This window comes from Salmo trutta, chromosome 21, assembly GCF_901001165.1.
Source record: "Salmo trutta chromosome 21, fSalTru1.1, whole genome shotgun sequence".
In the NCBI taxonomy this organism is placed as follows: domain Eukaryota; kingdom Metazoa; phylum Chordata; class Actinopteri; order Salmoniformes; family Salmonidae; genus Salmo; species Salmo trutta.
The window spans coordinates 21,586,846-21,603,010 of NC_042977.1; the positions used below are offsets into that span (position 1 = coordinate 21,586,846).

General features: G+C 41.4%; 2 protein-coding genes and 1 long non-coding RNA gene across 4 annotated transcripts in view; 1 reads left to right on the forward strand and 2 right to left on the reverse strand.

Moving 5' to 3' along the window:
* Positions 1–1,317, reverse strand: part of LOC115156930 (uncharacterized) — a 19,515-nt gene extending 18,198 nt beyond the window's left edge. Inside the window, exon 1 of one of the 2 annotated variants that reach the window (XR_003868348.1) lies at positions 1,180–1,317. This is a non-coding gene — a long non-coding RNA (uncharacterized LOC115156930). Of the gene's footprint in view, positions 1–1,126 lie in introns of both variants that reach the window. The other variant, XR_003868349.1, reaches the window with a different exon arrangement.
* On the forward strand, positions 314–12,343 carry cyp7b1 (cytochrome P450, family 7, subfamily B, polypeptide 1). The gene is made up of 6 exons (XM_029704759.1): positions 314–556; positions 6,679–6,815; positions 7,039–7,638; positions 9,523–9,729; positions 10,799–10,977; positions 11,611–12,343. Exons 1-6 carry the CDS (start codon positions 480–482, stop codon positions 11,914–11,916), a joined length of 1,506 nt encoding a protein of 501 aa, XP_029560619.1. The 5' UTR covers positions 314–479; the 3' UTR covers positions 11,917–12,343.
* A 671-nt stretch (positions 12,344–13,014) lies between these two features.
* On the reverse strand, positions 13,015–14,297 carry LOC115156929 (class E basic helix-loop-helix protein 22-like). Its single transcript, XM_029704777.1, has one exon. The coding sequence runs from the start codon at positions 14,073–14,075 to the stop codon at positions 13,371–13,373; it is 705 nt and encodes a 234-aa protein (XP_029560637.1). The 5' UTR covers positions 14,076–14,297; the 3' UTR covers positions 13,015–13,370.
* Positions 14,298–16,165: the final 1,868 nt, after the last annotated feature.

Below are 16,165 nucleotides of genomic sequence, written 5' to 3' on the forward strand. Positions count from 1 at the left end.
TTTCTATTATGGCTCATTTTTTTATTTGTTTACATTAGTAGGCAAGGCAGATAGGCTAAGCCACAATTATTTTGACATTGTTTGAGCACATGCAGCAACAAGATAGAAGGGTGTGCGTGCGTGGAATGAACGCTATCAATTAGAGACTGCAAAAAACTATCCATCTGGAAAATGTCTTGAACTGCGCTTTGAATGTCACGTTTCATTTATTTTCTCACACTGTTGCTCAACAGCATTGCTTCATTACTCAATTCTTTGAACTATTGTACTTCCTGTAATAAAAGCCACGTCGTCCTGCATTACACAGGTCTGGTTCGAATTAGATAGTAGTCATGTCAGAAACAGCGCGCCCACGTGACCAAACACGAACTGTGGCAATATGAAGGAGAGCAGTTGACTTCGACTATCAATTACAACTATTGATTTACAACTTTCCGAAGTTTTCCCTGTTGTGGAACGTTTTATAATCTCCCAAGGAAATGTTAGAGTTTGTTTTACCTTTGTTGTTTGGCTTTTTGGCACTCTACTTAATCAGCGTGCGGTTCAGCAGAACAAGGCAAGTGGTGAATGAATTCCGAGTTTATTTGAAGAGTTTGTGGTGTTCGCGTAACTGTTTAGGAATCTAACTTTCGCCTAAACACTACATAAAATATTTGCATAGCGTTCATGCAGGAGATTATTTTCACAAAGGTTATCAAACTGTTGTGTAAGAACATTGCCTCAATTAAATAGATAAGACTGTCTGTTGTACAGCTTATCCTAGATGGTTATGTTTCTTGAGTGAGCTTCTTGTTGCTTCATTTGAGTTTTAGCGAAATTGTTACATAACTTCTTCTTTTTTTATATATAACTAGTGTAACTATAGCCAACAATTTATAACCTGCAACTTCATGTGAAAAGTTGTGACAATGTTGTAACAATGTCGCAACCATAAATGTGACGTGTACAAATTTGCTGAAATGAAATGCGTTATTTTAGGAATTATACAATCTGCATTGGCCAACGGCCAGATAGGTGAGGAATGTTTTCCCAATTAGACTGAAAAGTTACATTGTTAAAAATACTATGACAGTGTAGCCTATGTATGCCACTGAGTGTAGCTATATCCAAACAAACAGTCCTTTACCTTTTCTTCAGTGTTGTTTGCTCTATGAACATAGTTTTCATATTCTTAAATACCTTTATTACTTCCCCTTGAAAAGATAGTAGGTTGCAGTTAATGAATGTCTTGTTAAGTTCCATTTGCTGCTGTTACTGCGAGTTCATAGGACTGCAAACCCAGTGTTCGTCCCAAATGGCACCCTAGCCACTATAGTGCACTACTTTTTACCAGAGCCCTGTCAAAAGTATTGCACTATAAACGGAATAGGGTGCCATTTAGGACTGCAAACCTACTGTGTTCTCTGTGAGAAATAGGTCAGCCACAGACACAGTCTCTAAAGGAATTTCCTTCAGCATTGTTTGCAATGGCTGGTCAACTCCCAGAGGGGCAGTCACTGAGGATCAGACCTGGTGGGTTCAAATACTATTTGAAATCTTTTGGATTCTTTGAGCATTTGCTTTAGAGTCTAGACTGCCTGTAGTGCCAGATGGTGGGTTTACAGTTTTGGGACTATTCTATTGGTTAAATTGTGCCAGACAAGCTCAATCAAGCTCAGATAAAGTATTTAAAATGATTTCAAATAGTATTTGAACCCAGGTCTGCTGAGTATAGTCATCATCCCCAGTGTTCCCCACCACCCTCTTCTTATCTATGCCAAAGGGAAGTACCTTGCTGTTGATGATCTTGAGTAAGAGAAACATGTTATGGATTGCATTTTGTTGCCCCTGCAAGCTGATTGCAACATTACTTAATGATGGGTTGCAACTTCCTAGCAAATAGGGCCTCAACAGTAAAGGTAAATGGGATTCCATATTCTACATACAGTATCATCCTATTTTGTTTAATGTGAAGTATAACAAATGACAGGTCTAATAGATAAACACTCATTGCTGCAGTGTGGGCATCTGTTGTTATATTGTTACTGACGCATGGGGCCCTTATTCTGATGCTGTCCTCTCCAAATGTGCTCACTGCTGGCAGACACTATCAGCCTCCCTGATTGCTTCTGACAAGTGGCTGGCAGGCAGACAGGCAGGCAGGCAGGCGGCAGTGTGGACTAGGTGGGGGCACAAGCACAACAACAAGCAAGCCTGGCCTGAGACTTGTCAGTTTGAGGCCTCACAAATAGCAGATAGTCTCTCATGACCAGCTCTCTCCACACACTAGCAGGAGAAATGGAATATTATCCCTTGGATGGATAAGCACACACATGAGTTAGTTTAGCACTGACATTGCACAGATTAGTATTGTTTTGTTGATTCTCATGCATTATTTTGTGACACAGGACACTGTGCTCCGTGCTGCACCACGTCAGCTCTAGATACAGTATTTTCCTGCATAATACCTTATTTGTTTTGTGTTTCCAAAAACAAGTACAGGACAGGAATGATGTTGAAATCTATGGTAACAGTTAGCCTATGTATTTGTTTTCAATGACACAATACTTTGTAGTATACTGCACCTTACAATGCTGCCTCTATTTTATCAGTATAATGACCCACTGACATTGTGTGTCTATAGGGCAAATATGGGAGAAGATGACAGGTAACATTGTGCCCCTAACTCAGCTACTGTATGCTAATAGTCTTGTGTACACACCCTGTGGCTATAGACTATATAAGTACATGTCTCGCCAGCTCAACCTCGAACTGGTCAAATAAACCCTGATTGGTAAACATATCCTTAAGCTTCAAAAATCATTGAACAAATATTTGATAATAGCTTTCTGAATCTGCTCAGTTTGTATTACAGTGTTCTGTCCACTACTGCAAGATCATCCACAATAAAGGAGAGAGGGTGTTCTTTGCTTAGCGTTAAGGGTGTTCAGTGTTTTTCTGTAATGTAATGTAATGTAATGCACATACACACCAACACACACTCACAGCCAACGCTGCTGTCCCATGTTGTAAAGGCATTGAACCACTGGTCACTTCCCATTTCACACTGTGTATTGTCGTGGAAATTCAGTACTGAGAGAGACTTGGTAATTTCTTCAAACAATCATCTTTATTTAATATCGATTCATTATTGCAATAATGAAACCGTCGACCCCACACTCTGAAGTGCGTTGCCGAGTGCTTAACTGATAAGGAAAAAGCAGATGTTATATAGGACCTAAACATGCCTAGTCAGACTGGTTCCAACTCCCATAAGCCACCTTGGTTATCTACACAGGATGGTGTTTTACCCATAACCCGGCTTCGTTTGTCTCTGGAATGCCAGCTTTTAGGTTTTTATCAATCAAGTCATTGTCAGCTCATGCTATTTCTAGCAAAACCCATTTTCCTTGACCCTACGCCCAGACTAACTGCAGGAAGCTAGAGTGGAAACCATCTCTTTAACAGTTGCCAGCCCAAGCTTCAAAAGACTCCTCCCAGTTAACTCAGAAAGGGAGCAAGAGAGTCCTAAGAACCTTATTCTATTTCATAAAACAACCATTTGGTGCCCTTTCCCACCTGGACAAAAGGAACACCTATGTGAGAATGCTATTCATTGACTACAGCTCAGCATTCAACACCATAGTGCCCTCAAAGCTCATCAATAAGCTAAGGACCCTGGGACTAAATACCTCCCTCTGCAACTGGATCCTGGACTGATCCTGATGGGCTGCCCCCAGGTGGTAAGGGTAGGTAACAACACATCCGCCACGCTGATCCTCAACACAGGGCCCTTCATAATTGTGGACTACAGAAAAAGGAGGACCGAGCACGCCCCCATTCTCATCGACGGGGCTGTAGTGGAGCAGGTTGAGAGCTTCAAGTTCCTTGGTGTCCACATCACCAACAAACTAACATGGTCCAAGCAAGAGGGCACGGCAAAATCTATTCCCCCTCAGGAGACTGGAAATATTTGGCTTGGGTCCTCAGATCCTCAAAAGGTTCTACAGCTGCACCATCGAGAGCATCCTGACTGGTTGCATCACTGCCTGGTACGGCAACTGCTCGGTCTCTGACCGCAAGGCACTACAAAGGGTAGTGCGTATGGCCCAGTACATCACTGCGGCCAAGCTTCCTGCCATACCAGGCGGTGTCAGAGGAAGGCCCTAAAAATTGTCAATGACTCCAGCCACCCTAGTCACAGACTGTTCTCTCTGCTACTGCACGGCAAGCGGTACTGGAGCGCCAAGTCTAGGTCCAAGAGGCTTCTAAACTGCTTCGACCCCCAAGCCACAAGACTCCTGAACATCTAATCAAATGGCTACCCAGACTATTTGCACCCCCCCCTATTTTACACGCTGCTAATCTCTGTTATTATCTATGCATAGTCACTTTAATAACTCTACCTACATGTACATATTACTTCGATAACATTGACTAACCGGTGCCCCCGCACATTGACTCTGTAACGGTACCCTCTGTATAAAGTCTCGCTATTGTTATTTTGTTGCTCTTTAACTACTTGTTACTTTTATTTCTTATTCTTATTTTTTAAACTGCATTGTTGGTTAGGGGCTTGTAAGTAAGCATTTCGCTGTAAGGTCTACTGCTGTTGTATTCGGCATATGTGACTAATACAATTTGATTTAATAAATATAACATTATCTTGTAATCCTGCTACCACAGTATTTAAATACTTGTCACGTCCTGACCAGTAAAGGCGTCATTTTGTTATTGTAGTTGGTCAGGACGTGGCAGGGGTGTGTTTGTTTTGCGTTGTTTTTTTGTTGTTGGTTAGTTCTATGTTATGTATTTCTATGTATGATTTTCTAGTATTTCTATTTCTATGTGGTATTGTTTGGGATTGGTCTCTAATTGGAGGCAGCTGTATCTCTTTGCCTCTGATTAGAGGCCATATTTAGTAGGGGTTTCTGTCTTGTGTTTTGTGGGTGGTTGTCTCCATGTATAGTTAGGTTACCTTACAGGACTGTCGTTCGTTTTCTTTCAGTGTTCATGTTTAAATAAAAGTATAAGTATGGACACTTACCACGCTGCGTATTGGTCCGATATTTCTTCCTCCTCAGAAGATGAAACTTATGACAATACTCTATCCCTGACATAGCTTTTTGTAATATATCTACTACTGTACATTGTATTTTAGTTACACTGTTTATTCACACTTCATATTTATTTATATACTGGATTCTTGACATAGCTCAAACTAATATATGTACTGCTGTACATGTCATTCTTAGTTCATCTTGTGTAAATTCCCCCGGTGTACATATGTATAGATTGCATTTTGATACTGCGAGAGTGCTATTGGGGTTGTTAATTGGATTTGTCCGCCGTTCTTGATTTCTTGCCGTTTTTTCGGTGTATTTTGTTTTGTACATTTTACATTTGACTACATTGTTAGGAGCTAGTAACATAAACATTGCCCTGCTCCGCTATAACACCTGCTAACTCTGTGACCAATAAACTTTGATTTGATGTGTTCTGAAGGACCTGTGTGTGTGTGTGTGTGTGTGTGTGTTAAGGGCCCAGTGTGTGTGTGGCTGTCCTGTTGACAGGGTCAAAACTGCCCCTGCCTTTCTTTAAGCTAATGCATGCATGATTTTTACTGCACACCCGTGCATGCACATACATGCACATGCTCACAGACACATGCTCACAGACACACACAGACACACACCCTCACATACATGGATAGAAGGTAATATTTAATTCGATCTGTAGGATAGACAGTGAGAGAACAGAGCAGTGTTAGATGTACAGTGTTACATTTCCCTGGGAAAATAACCAGCCTACTCTTCCTGTAATCACTAAGCGATTATATTGCTATGCAGGACTCCCATGTTGCCTTCTTTGTAATTGTCTTCCATCTGTATTCACTTAAGGTTTAGGGTTGCAAAATTCCGGGGACTTTAAAAAAAAAATCGCTGGTATTCCTGAAATCCCAGTTGGAGGTTTCCTGGAATCAGGGGGGAATAAGCAGGAAATCTGGCATCATCCAACCAGGATTTCTGGAAAACCACAGAATTTGTAATAATTTTGCAACCCTACAGCTATTTATAGCTGTTTGAGTTGGATACAATTTGTAAGGGAGTGATTCATGCTCTGTCATCGAATTTTGTCTGAGATGATGCTCTGTGTTATAATTTCAACTCGGCACAGCCAGAAGGGGACTGGCTACCCCTCAGAGCCTGGTTCCTCTCCAGGTTTCTTCCTAGGTTCCTGCCTTTCTAGGGAGTTTTTCCTAGCCACCATGCTTCTACATCTGCATTGCTTGCTGTTTGTTGTTTTAGGCTGGGTATAGCACTTTGACATTGGCTGATGTAAAAAGGGCTTTATAAATTTGTTTGATTGATTGTGTCGTGTCTTTGTGCTCAATTCTTGGTCTTTAAATTCTTCCTTTAAACCTTGCCACCCAGCATCTGCTGTATTTGTCTTTTACACTGTATATGTGTTATTAAAAGAGAATAGATGTTGGGGATAGCTGATACGAGTCCAGCTTGAAGGTTTGGGAGACGCTCAATCACATGGCTACGCCTTGTTTCTGTTACCAGTTCCTTTGTCCATAAGATCTTATTTATATTGTATCTGAATCCGATAGATCAATGCTTTATCTCGTACTTCGCCTGAAAGATTTTAGATGCATATATTTGTTGATGATATGACATGTTATCTCTTTTATAGGAGAGATGGGGAGCCTCCACTTGTAAATGGTTGGATTCCATTCCTTGGGAAGGCTTTGGAGTTTCGAAAGAATGCACATGGATTTCTGGCAGCACATAAGGAGAAACATGGAGATGTATTTACTGTGCTGATTGCTGGTGATTGATACTAATGTTTTATTACACATTTTAAAATAGTGTAGTTCTGAAAAGAAGCAAATGAATGTTACTGAAATGGTTGACAAAATCTATCTATTCTATTGCGCTTATTACTTATGCTTATTACTTATGGCATAATGCTCTTTTAAAACAGTAAAGTTTTACACAGTTTATGTGTTTCATGTCTATTGAAATACAATCCTGTCCTCGTATTTCCACTCAGGTAAATACATGACGTTTATAATGAACCCGTTGCTGTATCCGTACGTCATCAAACATGGCAAACAGCTGGACTTCCATGAGTTTTCTGACCAAGTGGCTCCCGTGACGTTCGGCTACCCCCCTGTTAGGAGCGGCAAGTTCCCCGGAATGGACGAGCACATCCAGAGGTCCTTCCGCCTTCTGCAGGGCGACAACCTTGATAACCTGACAGAGAGCATGATGGGAAATCTCATGCTTGTGTTCCATAAAGACTACCTGGATGGGGAGAGCGAGTGGAGGACTGAAAGTATGTACCAGTTCTGCAATTCGGTCATGTTTGAGGCTACTTTCCTGACCATGTATGGCAAGCCTGCCCACACAAACAGACACAGCGGAATGGTGACACTCCGACAGGACTTTGTCAAGTTCGACAACATGTTCCCCCTCCTCATCGCCAGGATCCCCATCTCTTTGCTGGGAGGAACCAAGACCATCCGGGATAAACTCATCAACTACTTCCACCCTCAGAGGATGTCTACATGGTCCAACACGTCTGGGTTCATAAAGGAAAGAGCAGCGCTGTTTGAACAGTATGACTGCATGGGAGACGTAGATAAAGCAGGTATACACAGCCGATATACTGTAGTACCTAGGCTTATTTATATGTTTCTGTGATGTACTTTACCTTACTTCCTACATTTGAATATGTTAATCCATCTCGGTAATATGCCTTGCCACCGTGATATATAGGCCTAAGGCCGAGACAATAAGAAGACATAATGGCAGAACAAATTTAACCACAACTTTGTTCACCTATAATTAGTCTAATACAGTGACAACTAAAAGATGGTAAAAAATGTTTTAGTCCAATCAACGTAAGCTTAATATGATATGGCTGTCCATGGCACTGATTTCAGATGTGGCTGTCCATGGTACTGATTTCTCTCTCTGTGTGTGTGTGTGTGTGTGTGTGTGTGTGTGTGTGTGTGTGTGTGTGTGTGTGTGTGTGTGTGTGTGTGTGTGTGTGTGTGTGTGTGTGTGTGTGTGTGTGTGTGTGTGTGTGTGTGTGTGTGTGTGTGTGTGTGTGTGTGTGTGTGTGTGTGTGTGTGTGTGTGTTCAGGTATCCCCCTTTCCCTTTCAAGTAGAAAAAACATGTTGACTCACCCTACTGGTAGAAAAACGCCAATGCCATCCTCGTCTTTCATGTTGCCTAAACGGTCTATGACTCTGTCGTACAGTATACGCTCTTAGTTTTTGTCGTACTAGGCTACCTGACTAAAATGCTTGCTCGCTAGCCTAACTTCCTTTCATTGGCAATGATGCGCCAGGCCAGCTAGTTAACATTAAGCTACTATATCTAGCTACATGTTGAACTTCCATCCTCTCAGACCAGGGGCACAATGTATGAATTTATGGTTGGTTCAGAATCGCCGTTATACTCATTGGCCAGTACGGAGAATTAAGTAAAACCACAAGTCCAAATCCCTATCTATATCCATGGCTAATTTAGGAAAGGGACAATGACATTTTGCTTTTGATGTGATGTGATTGGTGTGAAGAGAAATCCAAACTGGCTTCCCTTGACACTTTTTTTGGTACACCAGGACCATTCACAGCTGAGCTCACTCAGTTTACCTCAACGCTGATTGGCTAGAATTGTTTTCTTTTTTTATCAAAGGAGGCCAAATGCTTGTTGGCTTCCCTTGCATTCAATGCTACGGGCGGCAACAATGTCATACTCTTTTTGATTAGAAAGCATCAGATAGATGGGCTACACATACTGAGACAGAGGGGTGCTGTTTTGATGCTAATTCCAGTGAGATACATTCAGCTTCTTGGGAATTGAAGTAAATTTATGAAACACAGAGAGATGAAAGATACATTATTTTGTATGTTTCTTTGTTTGTTTTTTTGGTAAATATTTTGGTGAAGCCTGGTGTCCCTTGGCATCCATGAATACATGACACTGGTTAAGCTACACTAAAGCCACCCTTAAGAAACATATATTTTACTTAACTGAAATGACTTTGAAAAAGTAGTTCACTACATCCAAACTTCTTCGTGAAAAATGATCATATGTAAATCTGAAATGCCGTAGACCGCAAATTGCAAGACAGATCACTTTGGGGTCATATGTTAACAGAATGTGTAGTTTAGCCTATTAAACAAAAAAACATGTTCAAGTAAGAATTAGGCAGGTCTGATTCCCCAAAATAAAGGAAATTATTGCCGACGTACTGATCCTAGCCTAAGTTCATAGGATTTCACCCCGATCATGAAAATGTGTCCAGGACGGAAAGATCGTGGCGAAATTGTGTAGTGTATACCCGACATTACCCTTAACTTTACCATATACACTTATACCTACACAGTAATAACTGTAGGAACAATATGGTATTACCATGTAGCTGCATCTCTATATACATACAACATAACATGTGCTACTTTGACTTCAACCAGAACCTCCCAAACCTAACTAATAGACTCTTCTCTGTACCTGCCACAGCTCATCATTTTGCAATTCTATGGGCGTCGGTGGGAAACACAGTCCCAGCCACCTTCTGGGCCATGTATTACCTGTTGACACACCCAGAGGCCCTTGCAGTAGTGCGTGAGGAGATCCATTGTGTCCTGAAGGTCTCAGGACTAGAAGCAGACCACAACCAAGGCGCCACCTTCACCCGAGAACAGCTGGACAGCCTACTGTATCTTGGTAGGGTTTCATTGTATTCTACTCTATCTGGCTTATCATTGTTGCCTACTTTATCTGGGTAGGTTATAATTGTGGTGTATCGTTGTTAGGTCTGTCTGCGTAGTGTTCAATTTGTCCTCAGCATTTTATGACTGATATAATGTATAATTGTATTCCTCTTTGATTTGACTAAGTGGTCTTTTTGGCTCAGCCCCAACTAGCACAGACAGAGTTCAGTTGTCTATGGTAGTGTGTCTTTGAGAGGGCCTTCCAATCCTCTGTATAGCTGACTATACTTACATATATACCCATAGGTCTTCTTATCACACTGCTACTGTATAGTGTCAGGTGTTCTATGTGTGGCTCTGTGTACAATTTAGGGCAAATCGTCCTGTCCCACCCCCCAACAAACCAGTGTCTGTGATTGTAGTAATGAAGCCAGTTCAAAAGGATCCCTCCAGACTCTGTACCTGTCACATTAGATCACACTGCTGCACCCACCATGCTGACTGTAGCCTCATCTCTTCTGACAACTGCATGCTCAGGGACAAATGCCACTAGTCTAGGCTGGCTGTGGCTCTCTCTCTCGCTCTCTCTCTCTCTCACACACACACACACTACTGACAATTTCATCTCCTCAGGGGAAGACAGTCAAATATCCGTTTCACATCTGTTTGTTCTTATAAGTGATAGGGGGTAGGATGAGTCCTTAGTTAGATTTTGGAATCTTCTCTCTTTTTTGACCTATAGTGTCTTGTCTCGGTTAAGATTGTAATGGTTTTAATGAAACACTGCTAGTCAGGATTCCTTGATGGATACATGTGGAAACAAAGCTATGTATGACTTGGTCACTCAGCTTGTGCTTTAGCCATTTTGCTAGAGCATTTCATATTGCTAACTAATAGCCTTCAAGTCTCCAAGCTTTCTCTTCTGTGTGAGTACATGTATGTAGTGAGTCAGTAGTATTGTGGCCACTCAAGGTAATAAAAAAAAAGAACAGATTGGCCAGAATAAAACCGATGGCAATGTTGGTAGCTATAAAACAAAAACCCATGGTGACTAACTGAACCGTTCTGTGTTCTGTTTTCAGAGAGCTCCATAAACGAGAGTCTGAGGCTGTCTTCAGCCTCCATGAACATCCGTGTGGCCCAGGAGGACTTCAGCTTGCGGCTGGAGGGAGAGCGCTCTATCGGAGTGAGGAAAGGAGATATCATCTCCCTGTATCCCCAGAGCATGCACATGGACCCCGAGATCTACGAGAATCCAGAGGTAAAGAAGACCTCAGAATTCTGTGGGCGTTCTAGAAAAGCTGTAGGCTTTCACTGTGTCTAGTCTAGTCTGTTCTGGGAGTTGTGTAATGTTCTACTGTATTGCCTCCCTCCACCACCCACACCACCTGCTATTTGTGTGTGTGTGTGTGCATGTGTGTGTGCGTGCATGTGTGTGTGTTTGTCCCCAGGTTAGATTAATGAGGAGCATGCATGGACTGTGAGTGATTGAATCCACCCACTGGCCTTCAGAAGGTCACAACATGCATGCTAATGTAATCAGGGTGTGATGGGTGATAATCTTGCCATGATCTGTGACTGAACAAAATGGAATCTTTCCTGGAATATGCAATAAACAGGAAATATTACCCTTTGTTATATCACTCCTTTGGGGTGAAGGAGCTTTAAAATATAGGAGGTCGATAATAATAATAGCCTGAGTGCCAGTCTGTGCTATCATGCCAACTCCTTGTCACTCCTTGTCACTCCTTGTCATGCCAAACATGGACTTGGTTTGGCTTGACAATGACATCAATGGAGTTGGCAAGAGCATAAAAAGATCTGGGATCAGGCAAATAATAATAATCCCGAAAATAATGCACTAGAAACATATTATTTATTACCCGTCCAACAGATGTACAAGTTTGACCGATACGTCGAAGACGGAAAGGAAAAGACGGACTTCTTTAAGGATGGCCAGAAGCTGAAGTACTACCGGATGCCATTTGGCTCGGGCTCCACTAAGTGCCCAGGAAGGTACTTTGCTGTGAATGAGATAAAGCAGTTCCTGTCTCTGCTGCTGCTTCATTTTGACATGGAGGTGGTGGAGGGGCAGGAGCCGTGTTCCCTGGACTCTAGCCGTGCTGGCCTGGGTATCCTGCTCCCTGCCACAGACGTCCAGATCCACTACAGACCACGTCAGGCCAGAGAGGAAGAATAGAGGGCTGAGCCCCATGCAGCTCATATGGATTTTTACTATTTTCTCATGGGGTGCATCCCAAACGGTACCCTATTTATTCCCCACATAGTGCACTATTTTAGACCAGGGCCCATAGGGCCATAAGTACTGCTCTATATTGGGTATAGGGTGCCATTTGAGACGCACCCATGTATTTTACTATTTTCTCATAGACTGATGTTAACTCTATGGTTATTCACACGAGAAGTTATTGACTTGCTAATTTGTCAATTTATTATATAGGCAAGCTCCAGCTGTGGGTAAGGCTAGTGAATCTGCTAGCTAGGAACCTTTTGTTGTTTTATTCCATAGGACATAATGAGCCAATAATTAGATATAGTTAGCCGTTTTTGCTGTTAAAAAACAATGACCATATCTTGTATTAAAATAAAATACAAATGTTTATTATTATGCCTTGCTTATATTATTACATAAGCAGTATCCTACAGTACAGTAGTTGAATAAAATAGTTGAACTATTTTACAAGGTAAAGCACAACGTGATCATAGCTTTATGTATTAGATGGTGGTGTCCCTAAACATTTCTGATGGCATATTTATTCCTATAATGTTTCAATAACAATAACTGACCATTTAATGTTATACATTCAAATGTCTTTCCTATTTTAAGACACTAACAGGACACTTACTATTTACTATTCATGAAATCAAATAAATTAAAACCTAACAAACCAGTCCTGCACATGGCTGTAATTGTATTCATAAATTTTTAGCTAAAAGTGACCTATATTCTTTTAATGGGGTCATTGGAGTCTGCAAGGTTATCAACTATGATCAAAGACTAATTGTTTTGTTTGACAACCTCACTGTGGCTATGACCTTCCGATCCTTGTTTGAGCATGTTGTTTTCCTTGCTACTGAAAAGACCCCATTTATGTTTTTTTAGGCTATATGGCTGAGTTTTTACATAGTATTTAGGGGAAATTTAAATAAGACAATAAGAATTAATAACAATCTTAAATTGTTGGAAATAAATTGTTGATACATTGTGACTTTCAGATGTTAAGTGTGGTTGTACATACACGATTTAGAATATAATGCAGAAATATAGACCATATCATCTCTATTATATCACCAATACAATTTATTCATCGAAAATCATCGAATCAAACTGAATAAAATTAATAAAGGCCTACATAATGGTCAAATAAATAGACTGGACTTGCATTGTAATTTGTTAAAGACAAATTAGCCTCACCATTTTGACCATGTTATGGAGCTGTGATTTCGTTTGGTGTTGCAAAAACAACAGGTATTTCGATACATAATCACCATGAAATATATAACATCATCATATACAGTAAGAATCCATATTTTGGTAATGTGGTTACTTCTCAGTCAGTCACGCTTGTCCCATCAATTGAGTTGTGTGCACGAAGCTTGAAGTCCCCTGTTAGTGTCGTCGGCCACAACTGTTCAAGGTTTATGGTTGAAGTGTTTATTAAAGAGATTTGCATTGCTATGGAAAGGGTCTGGAGTCCCAGCAGAGAACGGGTATCCTGTCTGCTGGTCATAGAGCCCTAATCCGGGTGCACCAGATGTATTCGCCGCGGTAACGCCGGGTCCATGGTTAAGATAAGTGACAAGTCTTCTCATCTCTTCAAGAGCCTGCGCTTGCATGAGGATGTAGTTTTTGGCGAGGAGCAAAGTGGCTATTTTGGATAACTTCCGTACGGACGGGCTGTGCGCGTAGGGGATCACCGACCTCAGTTCATCGAGCGCGTCGTTCAGGTCATGCATCCTCCTCCTCTCACGGGCGTTAATGTTCAGCCGCAGCACTTTCTGCTCTTTGTGTTTCTTACCTGCGTCACATTTGGCCATTGATGCCATGAGCCTTTCCTCAGGAAAAAGCACCATGTCACTCCTGCCAATGCCATCGCTGTCATCATCCTGACTCTGCTCCCCGCCACTGCTCTCAGCGGCTGCTGCGGCGGCAGCGGTGTGTTTTAAAAATTCCCCGTACTTTACGCACAACGATTCAGATGGGAAGCCAAGTGTTCCCGCCTGAACTCCGGCCATTGTTCCCGGTTGTGAGTGCTCCTGATCAAAACTCATGGATGATTGTCGATCTCTGGGAGAGGGAGACAGTCTTATGCTAGAGCCCGATCTGAAAGAATCCATCCTTTTGCGCCCAAACGCTGGACCTTTGTGAAGAACTTCTCCTACAGAGTTCTGGTGTGCGCAGTCCTGTTAAGTCAGTGGTCCCACCCCCCACTCTTTCTCGACCACTTGTGATTGCCCTGGATTCTGCGCGCCACTTTTTTGATGTTACACTTGTCCAGTGACGGTTTAATATGATACAGTACAGTGCGCCCTCAGAGGTTCACCTTCAGGAGATAATAAAACACATTAGGAGAAGCAGGATTATGCTGCAGGCAGTTTTCTACTTGATTAACTCCAGGAAGCAGTGAGAGGCTTATTTTATGGACCAAATGGAGAGACAACAACCCATGTGTAATAGGCTACATGGTGATGCCATTAACCATCATTCATGTTAATGTGCACTGTGATGACAGGGATGAAGATAATGATTGCATCCCCTGTCAATCTTTGGTTTCAATCATAAAACCGATCATCAGTTGACTTGACTACTGTTTTAAATGCATCTGAAAGTTAACTCATTATGGTATTGGGCAGCATAGCACAGGTGGACTGTGGACTGGTCCATAGCAGGCTACTGTGGTCTGTGGCCTTCTTTCTGATTTTGTTGCAAATCCTCAAATGAATAGATATATGATTTCCTTTTATTTGTCAGATGAGCTCAATTTTGTCCTAACATAAAATATTTTTCTCCAAGGCCCAAAACAATTGAAAATTTGAACTTTTAAATGACATGGAGAAAATAACATTCAAAAAATTGATATTTCATGCTGCTAATCATGCTTCCGAGTAATATTTGGAAGCATGACATATCATTTTTTTTTTATGTGATCTTATAATGATATATTATATCAAACTAAATCAACTGGAGAAAGGTAGCATTTAACAAGGACTCCCTCTAGCAGTTAAACTAAACAATTGAATATACAATGAGCTCCTCCCCTACTGCAGAGCCCCACAATTATGAGACTTCTCAGCTACAGTGGATAGAACATAAAGTCTATAACAGTCTATTCTTCCTCTATACAAGAATCATAATGGAACATTGGCTTAGGAATACTTTACTTATCCTGGCTGCATGCTATTTTGGTATGGTATAGTGCTTGTCATTTCTACATTCTCATTCTCTGAACCTTAGCCTATTATGTATTATAAAACCAAAAAATATAAATTTTTCAGATTGCAAAGGTGAAGAGGCTGTTGACCAGCAGAGTGGACAGGTTACTGCCCTTGAAGGAGGACTGGTAACACTCAGCTGTAATTACACTACCAGTAGTACATCTCCTGATCTCTTCTGGTACATCCAGTTAACCAGGGACTCTCCTCAGTATGTCCTGAGAAGAGATCGTTATTCAGAAGGGAGCAATAGTGATGAGTTCAAGAAGAGGTTTGATTCCAGGCTGAATTTCACATCTAGCTCTGTCCCCTTGAAGATCCAGAGGTTGCTGCTGTCTGAATCTGCTGTGTACTACTGTGCTCTGAGGCCCACTGTGACAACAGGATATTCAGTCACTGTACAAAAACTCAGGGTAGAGTGTTGTTCAGACAATGTCACAAGGTTCTCAATGTTTGATGACACACAAAAAGAGGAGGAGACAAGGATTTCATAGTCTCATCATGGCCTAGCTACATCAGAGTGGTATTACTCTTCTCCACTGATCTCACAGTAGCAGGCATGGAACCCTGGCTGAGGAATTTACTGATTCTTGCTGCATGTTGTTATGGTATTATAATATTTTTCTTATTCGTTTACTGCCTTTGCTCCCATTCCTTTCTTGTATCAAACATATATTTTTTAGTACAATACTTCTACTATTAATTGTATACTTTTTATTTCCTCAATCATGTTGCTTTATTATTTTCTCCCTAATACAAATGTGTATTACATTATTTTCCAGAATGCAGAGGAGAAGACTCAGTCTCTCAGCCACCAGGAGATGTTATTGCTACTGAGGGAGAACAGGTCACACTAGACTGTCAATTTGATACTCTAGATACAAGTCCATACCTGTTCTGGTACAAGCAGGGAGCTAATGACTTCCCAAAGTATATGCTGAGGAGAGTGACTTTCGGATCAGATAATGTCATTGAATTCCAGAGGAGATTCGATG